This window comes from Elgaria multicarinata, chromosome 13 (genome assembly GCF_023053635.1).
Source record: "Elgaria multicarinata webbii isolate HBS135686 ecotype San Diego chromosome 13, rElgMul1.1.pri, whole genome shotgun sequence".
NCBI classification, from domain to species: domain Eukaryota; kingdom Metazoa; phylum Chordata; class Lepidosauria; order Squamata; family Anguidae; genus Elgaria; species Elgaria multicarinata.
In genome coordinates, this window is record NC_086183.1 from 19,046,029 (window position 1) to 19,061,860 (window position 15,832).

Genomic DNA, 15,832 nt, shown 5'->3' on the forward strand with positions numbered 1-15,832 from the left:
CCAAAAAGAAAAGAAAAGCAGCTGTTTGTCACCAAAATTCGACGGCAGGCTGCTACAGAGACTCAAACGGATCACCTTTTACCTGAAAAAAAGTGTTCTGTCTCTGATTGCCTCCACTTGGGATAGAGGAGAAAGGCTGAACAGCTGAAACTGGGAGTGTTTGGGGATGGGCCCGTCACTGAGCAGACAGAAGCTGCCTGCAGGCCAACGCAGTTGGTCTCACTCCATCATCAGCATCCCAATATAAGGCAAGCCAGAGACGCTGTTTGATAGCTGGAAGCAATGGTCTTGTTTTGTGCACTGTCCCCGTCGCTTGTCTACCAGCTCCTTGACTTTGTTTCAACATCTGACCCTGGAAAGACCTCAACTACTCTTCTGCACATCCCTGAAACCTGTACTGTTTAGCTTGGCTCCCCAGTGGATATTCCTGGCATACGGAACTTGGATGATACTAGCCGCAGCTTATCTCGCAACTCCTGTGATTACAACAAAGAGCAAGATTGGGCACCTTTGAGTCCCCGTAGCAGTTTGCCGCTGAATTTCAACAGCAAATCAGGAGAGGTAGCGAAGCCGTGCTTGAGACCCTGCAGGCACAAGCTACCCCCATGCTGGCCACCCCACCATGGTACACTTTTAAAGCCATTTCTGTCTGTTAGAATCGTTTTCATTCCATAATGTTTCCTATGTGCAGGCACAACTTCACCTGCAGCTTTCGATGCTTGGGGTAGATGATTGCAGGCTTTCCCCTTCAGACGAGAGTGTGCTATAGCAGTTAGAATATTTGGACCGTGACTAGGAAAAAACTGGGCATGAACCCCACTCAACCATGAGGCTCATGGGGTGGCGAGTGGTGACGTTCAGCCACTCACTGGTTGGTTGTCTTTGCATAAAACACTAGACCTTAGGCTAGCAATTACAGGCATGAGCTTTGGGCACATGGGCACTTTTCTCCTCTTCTAGTGCGACATTGGGGAGGAGACGGTAAGCATTCGCTTCTGTTTCCAAATAACTCAGTATGTCTGAACCCGGAGAACCTGTTGTTACCATTAACTATGATTTAGTGCAGGTATGCAAGGGAACTGGACTACCCCTACCAGGACCTTTGTGACGAGATGATATCAGCGGGGATGGCCACGCCCACTTGTGTCACTGCCCCACCCCCAGCCATTTTAGCCTTTCCTCAGCCCAACCAACTCCCTGGCTTCATGCAGCATCCCCTATGGCGGTGGTATGTCCCACGCAAAGCTAGCAGGGCAGTGTCAGGAAGAGCAGTTCTGTTTGTGGTGCTGGCTGGGTCCCTGGCTCATCCCGTCCCCAGTAGCCACTCTTCCCAGTCCCAGCCAGCCTGCAACCCTCCACTGTTATCTCTGATCTTCCTTGCAGGGCTTACCTCCAAGAAAATCTATGCAGCAGAAGGAATTCCCTCCAGAGGGCAGGACATGGGAGGTTTGGCACCTTTGGTTAGTGAAACAAGCCAACTTCAAACCTTGGTAAATGACCCTGGGTTGTTTCATTTAACCAGGGGAGGGAAATGTGTCCTCCCCCAGATGCTGCTGAACTGTAACTCCCACCAGCCCTAGCCAGAATAATCAATGGTGGTAGTTGCAGTCCAACAACATCTGGAGGAACACATGCTCCCCCTCCCTGCACTAAATCCAAATTAACGCAGGCTTCCCCAACATGGTGCCCTCCATGTATTTCAGACTACAGTTCCCAATATACCTGACCATCGGTCACGTTGGCTGGGGCTGATGGGAGCTGAAGTCCAATCATATCTTGAGGGCACCAGGTTGGGGAAGGCTGTTTAACACTAATCAGTTACCTGAAAACAGAAGTAAAGGCTTCCCATGTTCTCCTTGCAACAGGGCCAGAGCAGGACAGATGGCAGCACACAGGTCCAAAATGTTTTAATAAATAAAATAAATAAGATTCACACACCAAATGCTAAACCAGCCTTCCCCAACTGGCTGCCCTCCAGATATTGTTGAACTGCAACTCCCATCTGCCCCAGCCAGCTTGGCCAATGGCAAGAAATGCTAGGAGTTGTAGTCCAAAACATCTGGAGATCAGCACACTGGGGAAAGCTGTGTTAAACTATGGTTCACACTGCCTGCAAACCAGGCCGCTATCTCTCAGTCTAACCTACCTTACAAGGTTCTTATGAAGATAAAGGGCTGGATCCAAGATTAAATTGGATTAACTGTGCTAGTAGAAGTGGACTTCCCCCTCTCCCTCCTACCCATGGCAGAGAGGCCAGAGACCGTGCTAAACAGGGTGTGGTTTTGGGGGAGGGGGGTATCCCCCAAAGATGGGTGGAAGGAGCTCCTGTGAGTGGAAGGCAGATTCTGGATCCAACCCATTATGCTGCCTGAGCTCCATGGAAGAGCGGGATAAAAAAACATGCACTTAAGAACACACAAATGTGTAAAGTGTTATATGATTTTAAAGGAGATGGAGATCTGGGTGGAACTGTAAAATAGGAACGAGGCCTTTCTAAACTCTATTTCTATAGCAATCTTCGAAGCCAAATATCCCAAGTAAGTCTGATCAATAACCAAGACACGGCAGGAAGCATCAAGCAGGTGCCTCGCGGGTGGGAAAGAAACAAGTAACTTTTGCAGGGGGCTTTTATGCAAAACAGCCAAAAAAAGTTCCACCCGGAAGTGTCCATCTAATGATAGAAACATCTTTTTGGAGCGTCCTCACTGCTTTGCTTTTTACCTTTATTATAGCTTTGTCACTATGTCACCAGATTCTCAATGATCTTCAACTGCGGAATGAAATCATAGCATTCCACTTTCACAGACAGATTAACCTCTTAGTATCATTCCTGTAAACAAAAGGATACTTTTTCCTAGATTCAGCCACAACCATAGAATAGTAGAGTTAGAAGGGGCCTATAAGGCCATCGAGTCCCACCCCCTGCTCAATGGAGGAATCCACCCTAAAGCATCCCCGACAGATGCTTGTCCAGCTGCCTCTTGAAGGCCTCTAGTGTGGGAGAGCCCACAACCTCCCCAGGTAACTGGTTCCATTGTCGTAGTGCTCTAACAGCCTCCGAATGTGCTGGATGAAAAAATAATAATAAAAGTTCCTATGAGATATTTTATATAATCCTTAAGCAAGCAGAAACAACCACAGCAGTGCCTGAGAGGATGCTATTTGCAATTTTAAAAAGGCAACAAGCATCTGGATGTCCCCTATTTTCTTGCCCTAGGCAAGATTTCTGTTAGGCAGAACTTCATAGGGAATCTTTTCTCTCCCTTTGTTGCCTTTCCCTCTTCATTACTTATATCCCACCATCAGCGTGCACGGCTGCTTTAGGAAGCACAAGAGGACAGACTCCCAGCCCTGAGGAGTTTACAATCTGACATTTGACACAGGAGACACAAACAGGGGAAGAAGATGGAAGACAGAGTAAGCCTGGGAGGAATAAGCAGTTTAAACCTACTCAGGCATATTAGCATATCTTCATCAGACTCACTCTGTTCCTCTCTTTGGACTAGACCTTCCTAAGGATCACTCCTAAGAGCTTCTATAGATTAGAAGCCATCCTGGATGTCCAAAAACCACTTCTTTCTTTCTGTTTCCTGATCCAGTTCCTCCCCTCTGATGGTTCTTGGCCAACAAATATAAAAATGTGTGGGGCGGGGGGGGGGGGGAAGGGGAAGTTATACCCTTATACTGAGCTTTCTCCACCTTAGACCCAGAATCTGGACTACTTTGGTTTTCTTCTTCTCAGCCACTGTGACCTTCTGTAATCGGCAAATCCCATAGCTCAATCATAGAGCCCTTGCTTTGCATGCAGAGGGTCCCAAGTTCCATCTCCAGGTAGGGCAGGAAAAACTGCCTGAAACAATCCTGGGCTAGATAGTCCAATAGTCTGACTTAGTTAGTAGAAAGCAACTTCCTATGTTCCCCATGAAGAAGAAGAATCCACCTATGCGAGTTTTTTTTTTTTTAGGTGTTCCCCTTTGTTTCGGTTTTTCCTTCTTCTCCTCCTCGACTTTGAAACTATTTTAAGTTTGAGCTGGTGCGTGGAGGTGGGGTGGGGCTGAAGGGAGAACAGCGATTCAAAAGATAGGAACCTCAAATGCCCCACCCACCCGTCAACATTATCCAGGGGCATCTCCAAACAGCCCCCCTCCTCTCTCTCTCCCCTGTGCTGTGGGGCTTGCCAGCAAGGCCACATACACTCACACGCCCAAGTGAAAGGCCAGCAATCCCACTGCCGACACCATCACCGAACACAACAGAAAGGGGGAGGGAGAGAAAACCGGCCGGGCTCAACTTACCAGTTGCAAGCAACAGAATCCAACCAGCGTGCAGCGCCCGTTGCATTTGCCCATGGTGGCGGGTGCGGAAGCCGCCCTCTCTCCGGGGCCAGCAGCAGCAGCAGCAGCAGCAGCCGCCCTCGCCTTCCGTTGCCAGTGACAACCTTACTCGAAGGGTAGCCGAAAGCAGCAGCAGCAGCTGCCGGCCATCGCGCCCAGGCGGCGAGACGCGAGGGGCTTTCCCCGCGCCTTTTGTCCGAGGGGCCCCTCGCCTTCGTCGTCCGGACACAAGCCAGGAGGAGGCGGCGGCGTTATCTGCTCCCGCCGCTGCCCTGCGCGGGCAGCTCGGAGCAGGACCCCGCTCGCTCCATTGTGGCGCCCGTGCCGGCCGCCGGCGTCTCTCGGGGGTGGCGGAGTGGGGGGCCGGGGGGTCTTTTCCTCGCCGCGCTCAGACGCTGCCGCGCACCTCCCGGGAGCTGGACGGGAGGGGAGCGGCAGAGAAGGCGCGCCGGGGCTGGGCGGGTCGGAGGGAGCCGCCCGGGCTTTGGACAATTTGGCTGGGTGGGGGAAAAAGCGCGTCTCCCGGCGCGCTCTCACCGCCGCCTCCCCTCCATTGTTTCCCCCGCCTCCTCCTCCTCCTCCTCCTCCTCCTCTTCCTCAGACACACCCACGGGTCGCGCGTGCCCCGAAAAGCAGGGCGGGGGGGAAGCACTGGAATGAATCGGAACGAGAATGATGACGGCGGGAAAGCCGCCCGAAGGGGAGGAAGCGGCCTCCCGAAAGGGGGGCGAGGGGGACCCTCGAGAGCGAAAGGAGGCAAGCGCCACCCCCGCGGACGGACACCTCGCCACAGCCACGTGGCTCGCCGGCTGAGCGCTGGGGCGTGGAAAGGAAGCGGGGTGGGGGGGGAGGGAGGGGGTGAAACGAGGTCTAGCCACGCCCCCTCCCTGCCACCTGCGTGGCTGCCCCGCCTCCCTTCCTTCGTCCAGGGAAGACGCTACACGCCGTTGGATGGACAAATGCACCCCCCCCCACTGTTCCCCGGGGCCTCTTTGTAGCTGGGGGCTCTCCTCCAACCTGGCGCCCTACAGACGTGTTGGACTACATCTCCCATAATCCGCTGGGGGATTGTGGGAGTTGTGGTCCAACACGTTTGGACTGCTGGGGGCGGGGAGATGGGAATTGTAGTCCAACACAACTGGCCAAGAGAGGCAGTAAGTTGCTGGGAGACATGGGTGGGAGACTGCTGTTGCACCCATGGTCTGCTTGTGGGTTCCTGGTCTGTAGCTGGTGAGCCACTGTGTGAACAGAGTGCTCGACTAGATGGGCCCTTGGTCTGATCCAGCAGGGCTCTTCTTATGTTCTTATCTATAAAGTGCCAGCCACTGCAACCAAATTGGGAAGGTGGTGACTGTTTTGGTAAACCTGAACTGTGACCCACAGACCTGGTTCAAATGGAACGCCATCCCGTAGTTGTTTAAACTATGGGTTGTTGGAGGCATCGGGCAGAATTTCCCCCACTCTTGCTGCTTCCACTTTGCATTCTGGTTTTTCAAACCGGTTTCTCCGGTTGCTCAAAGTGATATCAAAACCCAGAACTCTGGGTTGTTGGGGGACAAAGAGTGCAGAGTTTGAACTCATGGTTTGTTGTTGGGTTAAACTCTGGGTTGTTTGTCCCTCAACAACCCAGAGTTCCGGGTTTGGACAACCAAGGAACGTTCCTGGGTTGTTTGGGAAACCAGATGTAAAGTGAAAGGCAAAGTTGCTCCCACATAGCCCCAACAATTTATGGGTAAAACATCCTATGAATTGCTGTTACATGCAATCCTGATCAGAGTTAGCATTGCCATGGATCCTAGAAAAGCACAGGAAATGGTGTAAATCAGACAGTTAATCCATTTAGCTCAGTGTTGTCTACCCTGGCTGACAGCAGATCCCCAAGATTTCAGACAACGGTAAATCCCAGCCTTATATGGAGATACTGGGCCTTGATCCCAGGACCTTGTGCACGCAAAGGATGTGCTCTGCCCCTGAGCAACCTCCTGACATTCCATTTTTCACCAATTCCAGATACTCTTCAAGGTTAGCCCTACGCAGATCATGATGCAATAGTCTATGCATGATGTAACCAAAGCATGGATATTTGTTGCCAAAGCAGACCAACTCAGGAAATAATAATAATAATAATAATAATAATAATAATAATAATAATTTATTGCATTTGTATACCGCCCCATAGCCAAAGCTCTCTGGGTGGTTTACATAATATTAAGACACATAAAAACAATATACATAAATTTTAAACCACAAAAACATAAAATATACACATGCATTAAAAACCACTATAACAACTTAAAAAACTATGAGCCTAAAAAACAGACCCAGGCTCATTTCATATTGCTAAATGCCTGGGAGAAGAGAAAAGTCTTGACCTGGCGCTGAAAATATAACAATGTCGGCGCCAGGCAAGACTCATCAAGGAGATTGTTCCACAGTTGGGGTGTCACCACAAAGAAGGCCCTCTCTCTTGGTGCTGTCCTCTGAGATTCCCTTCGAGTAGGCACCCAGAGGAGGACCTTATTATTATTATTATTATTATTATTATTATTATTTATTTATATAGCACCATCAATGTACATGGTACTGTGCAGAGTAAAACAGTAAATAGCAAGGCCCTGCCGCATAGGCTTACAATCTAATAAAATCATAGTAAAACAATAAGGAGGGGAAGAGAATGCCAACAGGGACAGGGTAGGGTAAGCAGGCACAGGGTAGGGTAAAACTAACAGTATAAAGTCCGCACAACATCAAGTTTTAAAAGCTTTAGGAAAAAGAAAAGTTTTTAGTTGAGCTTTAAAAGCTGCGATTGAACTTGTAGTTCTCAGATGTTCTGGAAGAGCGTTCCAGGCGTAAGGGGCAGCAGAAGAAAATGGACGAAGCCAAGCAAGGGAAGTAGACCTGCTCTAGTCCGAATCTGGATCGGGCTGAAGGTGGTCCAGAACAGTGTTCGGGTAGATTTATGATGACATACTAAAGATAATTGTGCAAATTCTCTCCCTCTCTCTCTCTCTCAAGTTTTTATTGTTTATAGCCAATGGCTATCACAATACAAACACAAAGCACACAAGTATAAAACAGAAAAAACATTTGATACAATAAAGCAAGAATACAATAAAATGATCAGGAATTAAAACATTCCTTCTGTTTAACCCCCTTCGGATTTGACAGTGGTATGGTTTAGAAAGGCAGCTCTTATATTTCTTGCAGCTAGCACAAATAAAGCTATCCTATAGCTGATGAATTTGTCCATATCAGCCAATTGTGCAAATGTACATCTTGCTGCTGCTGCCTTCGCCACTATGTGATGATCCAGGGATAGGGTAGAATTAACGAACACTCCCAAGCAATAAACCTGGTCTTTCAGTGGCAGTGTAATCCCTTTCAAAACAGGTTGAGTCCCAATCTCTGAGTCAGTTTTTTTTACTATTTATTTACTTACCAACACTACCTCCATCTTGTCTGGATTTAACCTCACCTTGTTCGCACTCATCCAGCTCATTATTGAAGCCAGACAAGGGTATCAACTGCTTCCGTGGTAGTAGACAACAGGAAGCAACAGAGCTGGTGGTCATCAACATACTGGTGACCCCATACTCCAAAGCCCGGAGTTTCTGTAGCTATTAAATAACATAGGACAGGGGTAGGTAACGTGGCCCCCATGGATACCAGTGCATCCCCACCAAGGTGCTCTGCCCCTCCCCACTCTTAATTTAAACACGCACACACAATTTTTCTTTTCTTTTTTTACTAGAATCACTTCAATGTAAACCTAGGACTTGTACTCAGTCTTTTGGGTAGCTTACTAGTCCTTTGTGACTAGCCATATCTCCCATGGCAGCCATTTTGTGTTGGTGCCCAGGACAGTCTCTCAAACTGCCAAATCTGCCCATGTGCCCCAAAAGGTAGCCTTCCCCTGACATGGGACAGGATAGAACTCCAAGGGACACCATAAACCAAAGGCCATGGAAGCGAAAACTGTCTTATTAATAATCTTTATAAGCCACTGGGAGCCATTTTTTAGTTGGACCTGGCTTGGCTGAAGACTTCTGCCCTTTGCTTCCATGCTGTCTGCAATGTGACAGACAGGACGGGTCATGGGGTCATCAAATAACTTCCCCCAGAGAGTTCTGGAAACTAAGAGCATCCATGAGTCGCCAAGAAGGGATCATTCCAAAACGTTCCCCAGGCCCTGCAGAGGTCATTAGGGCAGTATATCACTCCCCAGCTTCAAAAAAATAATAGCAAGAGCCTGGAAACGGGAACCAAATGATCCATCTCTTGGCTTGAGAAGCAAAACAAGTTGAGCTACATATTCCCTGCCATGCAAATGGGGGCAGAGACAGCCGTGGAAAAGCCCATGGTCATCCTGGAGGAATTAGAACTGGAACAGTATCAGAGAAGGTCACCTTGGCATGCCTGTGGGTGTTTGTTTGTTTATTGAAATATTTATTTATTTTATTTATTATTGCATTTATATCCCACCTTTTTTCCTCCAAGGAACCCAAGACGACATACATAATCCTCCTCCTCATTTTATCCTCACAACAACAACCCTGTGAGGTAGGTTGGGCTGAGAGTCTGTGACTAGCTCAGAGTCACCCAGTGAACTTCCATGGCCGAGTGGGGACTAGAACCCGGATCTCCCAACTCCCAGTCCAACACTTTAGCCACTACACCACACCAGCTGAAATATGTATATTCCAGCTCTCTGTCCCACTCAGAAAACACCCCCCCCCGAAAAAAAAACCAGTCACACAAGGATTAAAAACAACAACCATGCAATGTTAGCAACTTTTTTTTCTTAAATAGAACCTAGCAGAGAAATCAATGCAGCTTTTACTTGGCATATAAGTGCAACAGAGAACAGGAGGCTGAGTTTTCCTTCTCCATCCTCATCTCTTTTTCCTTGTGTGTCATGTATTTTTAGACCATGAGCCTGCAGGGACTGTTTTATTATTAATCTTTTTAAGCCACTGGGAGCCTTTTCCCCCCAGCTGGAGAACAGGGCAAACATGCTACAAATACATAGGAAGGGTGAGCAACTAAAGCTGCAATCATATACCCATTTACCTGCAAGTAAACCCCATTGAACTTAATGGGACTTACTACGGAATAGGCATTGTACTGCAAGCCTCTTGGGATAGAGAGTTCCTCAAGCCTGACTGATGAGAAAGAGAGAGAGAGAGAGAGAGATGTATCTGTTGTCTCAATGATGCTCCCACCACCACCATGTTATCACCACAGGTAAGGCTGGTGCCATGTTTATGTGCTGCCCTTTCCCTACATATTCTAAGAACATAAGACGAGCCCTGCTGGACCAGACCAAGGGTCCATCTAGTCCACTGCTCTGTTCACACAGTGGCCAACAAGGAACCCACATGCAGGGCACAAGTGCAACAGCACCCTCCCACCCACGTTCCCCAGCAAAATGAATATATAGGCTTACTGCTTTTGATACTGGAGGTAGCACATAGCCATCAGGACCGTCAGTCTTTGATTCTCTCCCAAACTACGTAAATTCCCAGTGTTCTCTTCTTTTAAAGAAACTGACTAAATGGCTCTGGCTAGGCAGTCCTGGGCTTCTTGCAATCCAACACAAAACAATGGTATTGTTATTACCAGGCGAAACAACACACAGGAGAGTTTTTCTCACATTCAAGCCTTCATTGTTGCATTTTGTTAGTTGATGGTTCAGCTTTCCATTAGCTGGGATCATGCGTACTCTCAACCTAGCCGTATAGTTGCATAAATGACCTCACTGGGATGACAGAAAGGCAGAAATTTGCCCACTGGGTGATCCTCAGTTTTGCTTAGTCAGTACTTTTCTAACTCTGAATGTCCTTAAAGGCCTTGAGCAATAAGCAACAAAGACTCTTGCGGCATCTCAAAAACTAACAGATTGGGATGTTAGAGAAACCAGTTTTTTTTCACGATTGTGGGAGATTTACACAAATTTGCACTTATGCTAATGCACATTAATGTAAGTGTGCACAGTGCTAGTGTGCATTAACTCTAGTGCACATTTATTTATTTATTACATTTCTATACCGCTCAATAGCTGGAGCTCTCTGGGCGGTTCACAAAAATTGAATTTGGGAATTAAATTTGGGGATTTTAGCACTAATACGCACTTGCATGAGCAGAGCAAAATTCTTATACGTTCCTAAAAATGGCCAGGTGATGCAATGGAATGAAAGATGCCAGACAATCCACAGAACAGATTTCACAAAATCCGTATGTCTTTACTAACAAAGCTATCTTCAGAAATACAGCACTATGTACATTGATGGTGCTATATAAATAAATAAATAAATAAATAAATAAAAATAACTCAAACTCTTTTCAATGTTCAGAGGCTCTTTGCAGGACTTGAGTTTTTAACCAGTTCTATGACTGTTACAGTGAACTCATCCTAAAAGTGCTTTTTGCAGGACTTGTGTGTTTTGTCAATACTTGGCCTTATTCACTGGGCTGCATATTTTATGGCCCTTGGTCTGATCCAGCACTGCTCTTTTCATGCAGAACATACGAAGTGCCCTGCTGGATCAGACCGAGGGTCCATCTAGTCCAGCACTCTGTTCACACAGTGTCCAACCAGTCATCGGCCAGGGATGAACAAGCAGGATGCTTCTGTACTTGGATAATGCTAGGACCTGCCAGCTTCCAGAGCTTGGATTCAATGAGATCACTTGATCAGAGGAGGACCCCAGCATGAACCAGGACAAGCGGAAGGGGCTCCAAGCAACCTCAAGGTTATCATACTCCAAGGGAACCTGCAGGATTTGGGTACCTAATGTGCCCCAATGGTATTTATTCCAAACTCTGGAACCCACACCAGGTCATCAATAACAATGAACCAAAGTTAATCCCATTGGTGCAGCACTCAGCTGGTAGCATGAGGCATCTCAGAGTGCTATGTGGAAAGAAGAACTGTGACTACAAGTAAGGTCAGGATCAGGGACTCACGAGAACTTGAGATAGGGTGGATCAGCCAAGTTGAGTACTTCAACCTTCAGTTGCTGCTTGGAATTTGCTGATGCAACAACCTCCATAGACCTGTCCTGGGCTAATGGTCCTCTGGACAGCTCCTCCCTCGCTCAGACCTAGTCTCTCTGGCATCTGATGCTGCTGGACAGCTCCCTTGCTTAGTCAAGAAGGCCACCCTGGGACGATTTAATCAACTGATCTAACCCAGGGTTCGGGAACCTATGGCTCTCCTGATGCTGTTGGACTCCAATTCCTACCAGCCCCATCCAGCTTGGCAACATCTGGAGGGCCACTGTTTTCCCTTCCCTGATCTGATGGATCAATTAAAAGTTATATCCTCCAAACAAAAGAAAATAAATAATTGAATAGAGGTATGTATTATGTAACAACCCCCAAGCTGCACTGAGAAGCCAAGGCCTGCTAGTGTTTAGTGTGGAACTGATACTTGAACTGACTTGGGCAGCCTTTTCTAGCATTATTACATGGTCTATCAGGCACACAACATTATCACTGAATCCTCTCCAAGCCAAAAGTTTAAAAATGGGGTGTGTGGGAGGAGAATAAGGGGGGTGGGGAATGGACACAATAACAGACTCCAGACAAGGCAATGTACTATTCTGATGCATAGGTTTGCAATATATTTATGACATGTGGGTAGGATACACAGACACAGACACACACACACCCCAATGAGACCCTTGTATCCAATGGACAGACCCTCTGTGTTAAGTTATCTGAGCCTGGTTGACACTTTTTTTTTATTACTACTACAGTGCTCCCTCTGTTGTTTTCTTCCTGGAAGCTTATCACACATAAGAAATGTGCATGTCTACTCAGAAGTAAGTCCCACTGAGGTCAATGGGACCTCCTTACAAGGCTGATTGGGGGAATGCTGGAAATCTTGGGATTTTTTTTTCTGACTAAATGTGTATAGGATTGCACCTTAAGTCTCAGTGTAAATAGACAGAAGAGTAACTTTTGTTGTTGTTGAGTTTTACACCAAGCAGGAGAGGTGGGGAGTTGCTGTTTGATTCCTATTTTGCTGTGTACTGCTTTTTTTAAGGGCCTGGGGAAAACAAATATAAGATCTGTGTTTTTATCCTCAGAGCAGGCTCAGCAGTATACCTCAAATCTTCTTTACTGGGTATCAGAAGCCATTGCAAGAGGGGAGAGGGGGCTGCCTAACAAACTAATAATCCCCTAAGATTTTGGATGTCTGATCCATCATGACCCAATATAGAGTCTATAAAATTATTCAACATAGACTCTGAACTCCTTAGTACTACAAATTAGACAGGCACCAACCCTTCTGAGATTTTGATGCCTACTAAAATATTATTAATAATAATAATAATAATAATAATAATAATAATTTATATTCATTTATTATACTTTTAATCTGTCCAATAGCTAACATTTTCTGGGTGGATTGTAAACAGTTCAAAAGACTGCAATGCCATACAAACAGTTAAAATATAAACTATAAGACAGATATATAAAAGAATAAAATACAATGCAATATAAAACAACAAACAGCACAGGAATAAATAAAACAGCCATAAAAATCTAGAACTAAGTCTCTTAAATCATAGAATCATAGAATAGTAGAGTTGGAAGGGGCCTAATAAGGCCATCGAGTCCAACCCCCTGCTCAATGCAGGAATCCACCCTAAAGCATCCCTGATAGAAGGTTGTCCAGCTGCCTCTTGAAGGTCTCTAGTGAGGGAGAGCCCATGACCTCCCTAGGTAACTGGTTCCATTGTCATACTAGTCTAACAGTAAGGAAGTTTTTCCTGATGTAAAGCCGGAATCTGGCTTCCTGTAATTTGAGCCCCTTATGCCGTGTCCTGCACTCTGGGATGATCAAGAAGAGATCCTGGCCCTCCTCTGTGTGACAACTTTTCAAGTATTGGAAGAGTGCTATCATGTCTCCCCTCAATCTTCTCTTCTCCAGGTGAAACATGCCCAGTTCTTTCACTCTCTCTTCATAGGGCTTTGTTTCCAGACCCCTGATCATGCCTGGAGGAAAAGGAAAAGTCTTTGTCCAGCACCAGAAAGATAACAAAATATGTGCTACATTAACCATTTAAGGGAGATCATTCTGTAAATTGGGTGCCACAACTGAGAAGACCCTCTTTCATCTAGTCACCTGTCTAGCTTCCTTTGGCAGGGGCACCCAGAAAAGGACCTCTGAAGATGACCCAAGGATCTGAGCAGGTAGATATCCTTTAGATATTTTGGTCCTGAGTCATTTAGGGCTTTAAAGGTCAACACTAACACGTTGAATTTGAGTAGGAAACAGAGTGGAAGCCATTGCAGCTCAGTGGTATCACATGAACAAAAGAAGAGCCATGCTGGATCAGACCAAAGGTCTATCTAGTCCAGCATATTGATCATAAATAGACCAACCAGCTGTCCAACTGAAACCCATGAGGACATGGGTGCAACAGCACCCTCCCTCCCATGTTCCTCAGCAACTGGTGCACATAGGCCTACTGCCTCTGATACTGGAGGTAGCACATAGCCATCAGGACTAGCAGCCATTGATAGCCTTCTCCTTCATGAATTTCTCTAATCCCCTTTTAAAGCCTTCCAAGTTGATGGCCATCACTTGTGGTACCAAATCTATCATTCAACTATGCACTGTGTGAAGATGCCCTTCCTTTTATCCATCCTGAATCTCTGAATGATCAGCTTTATGGGATGACCCCATTGGGTTCAAGTATTATGCATTGATATCGGCCCATCCCATTTAGTAACCTAGCCATTACTGAGCCATCTTCAAAGGCGGCCCTTTCTCAACAGGCATTCCCATGAAGGTAATCTTATCCTTTGTAATAAGACTTGTTTTTATACATCACTTAGAAATTTATTTAAATGAATTTGTATATCACTTTGCTCTCCCCTTAAGGGAAATCCGATGACCCCTGGATAAGAACCCCTGGTCTCTCCAATCATGAAAAGATCATCTTGGTTCATTGCTGGGAGAGACTTTTAAGATGGGGAGCCAGCCATTTAGGTTTCCATGGCTGCAGAGAGATATTTATTTTGGTCTGTTCTGCAAGTCAGCATGGAGTAAACATATGCAAACGAGCCTGCCACTTGAACATGAGTGGAGGATGAAAGCAATTAAAAGCAGCTGGGAGATTCCATAACCCTTAGGTATCTGGTGATCTTCGGGGAGCATGCAAAGGCCTCCTTCCATTATCTCAGCTGCTTTGCCACAGCTGTTGGGAATAATGCACAGCCATGCTCCATCAAGCTGGATAAGCAATGAATGGGGTTGTTGGGGGAAAGCCACAGGGGGATAAAGAGAGTGGCTTCAGCCTTAAAAGCAAAACCCCGGACATCTAATAAAGCAGTTAGGAGATGCTAGGAGACGAGACACACGCCAATATTGACACAGGCAAGGGGCCAGAGGTCACGAGGACAAGGGGCCATGTCAAAAGAGATTTGCTCAGTCACATCGTTACAGTAAGAGCTGATAGATTTCTGAGATCATGAAAGAGATAGCTGGACAAATCCTGGAAATGCTGCTGGATTGAGTAGATACAAAGGGAAGCCTTGCTTTGACATACCTGGTCTGCATTTGTTGGCGGTGGGGGTGGGGGTGTTAGAGATGAGCCAAAGAAGCTAATTTTCAGCTCAAATCTGAGGGGGGCAGTGAAATTCCTAATATGGGGGGAGGATTTCATTATATACTCTCATGGTGATGGATTTCTGCAACAGACTTTTGAGGGTTATTTATTTATTTATTTATTTATTTATTGCATTTTTATACCACCCAATAGCCAAAGCTCTCTGGGCAGTTTACAAAAATTAAAACCATAAAAACCATTCAGAATATAAAACAACCAGTATAAAAGCATAATATAAAATACAATATAAAAAGACAACCAGGATAAAATCAAGCAGCAATGCAGAAATTTATACAGATTTTAAAAACGAACTTAAAACAGTAAAGTTAAAATTAAGGTGCTAGGCTGTTAAAATGCTGAGAAAATAAAAAGGTCTTCACCTGGCGTCTAAAAGAGTATAGTGTAGGTGCCAGGTGACCCTCTTTAGGGAGCTCATTCCACAGCTGGGGCGCTGTAGCAGAGAAGGCCCTCCTCCTGGTAGCCACCTGGTAAGATTCATCGTTAACAGCAGAGGAAGCATGATTTTGCCATTCCTTTTCCTAACGTCTTTTTGCTACCACTACAAGTGGCAACCATGACACCAGCAGAGCTCCCATACCATTGGCCCAACCAATGTTTTGTATCCCCCAGAATGCCACAGAAGTATTATTTTATTATTTATTATTATTTATTTATATAGCACCATCAATGTACATGGTGCTGTACAGAGTAAAAGAGTAAATAGCAAGACCCTGCCGCATAGGCTTACATTCTAATAAAATCATAATAAAACAATAAGGAGGGGAAGAGAATGCACCAAACAGGCACAGGGTAGAGTAAAACTAACAGTATAAAAGTCAGAACAAAATCAAGTTTTAAAAGCTTTAGGAAAAA

At 46.1% G+C, this 15,832-nt stretch overlaps 1 protein-coding gene across 1 annotated transcript in view; it reads right to left on the bottom strand.

Moving 5' to 3' along the window:
* NKAIN1 (sodium/potassium transporting ATPase interacting 1) overlaps window positions 1-4,349 on the bottom strand; it is a 56,543-nt gene extending 52,194 nt beyond the window's left edge. Inside the window, exon 1 of the mRNA XM_063140769.1 lies at window positions 4,296-4,349. Within this exon, the coding sequence (XP_062996839.1) occupies window positions 4,296-4,349 (54 nt within the window). The remainder of the gene's footprint in view (window positions 1-4,295) is intronic.
* Window positions 4,350-15,832: the final 11,483 nt, after the last annotated feature.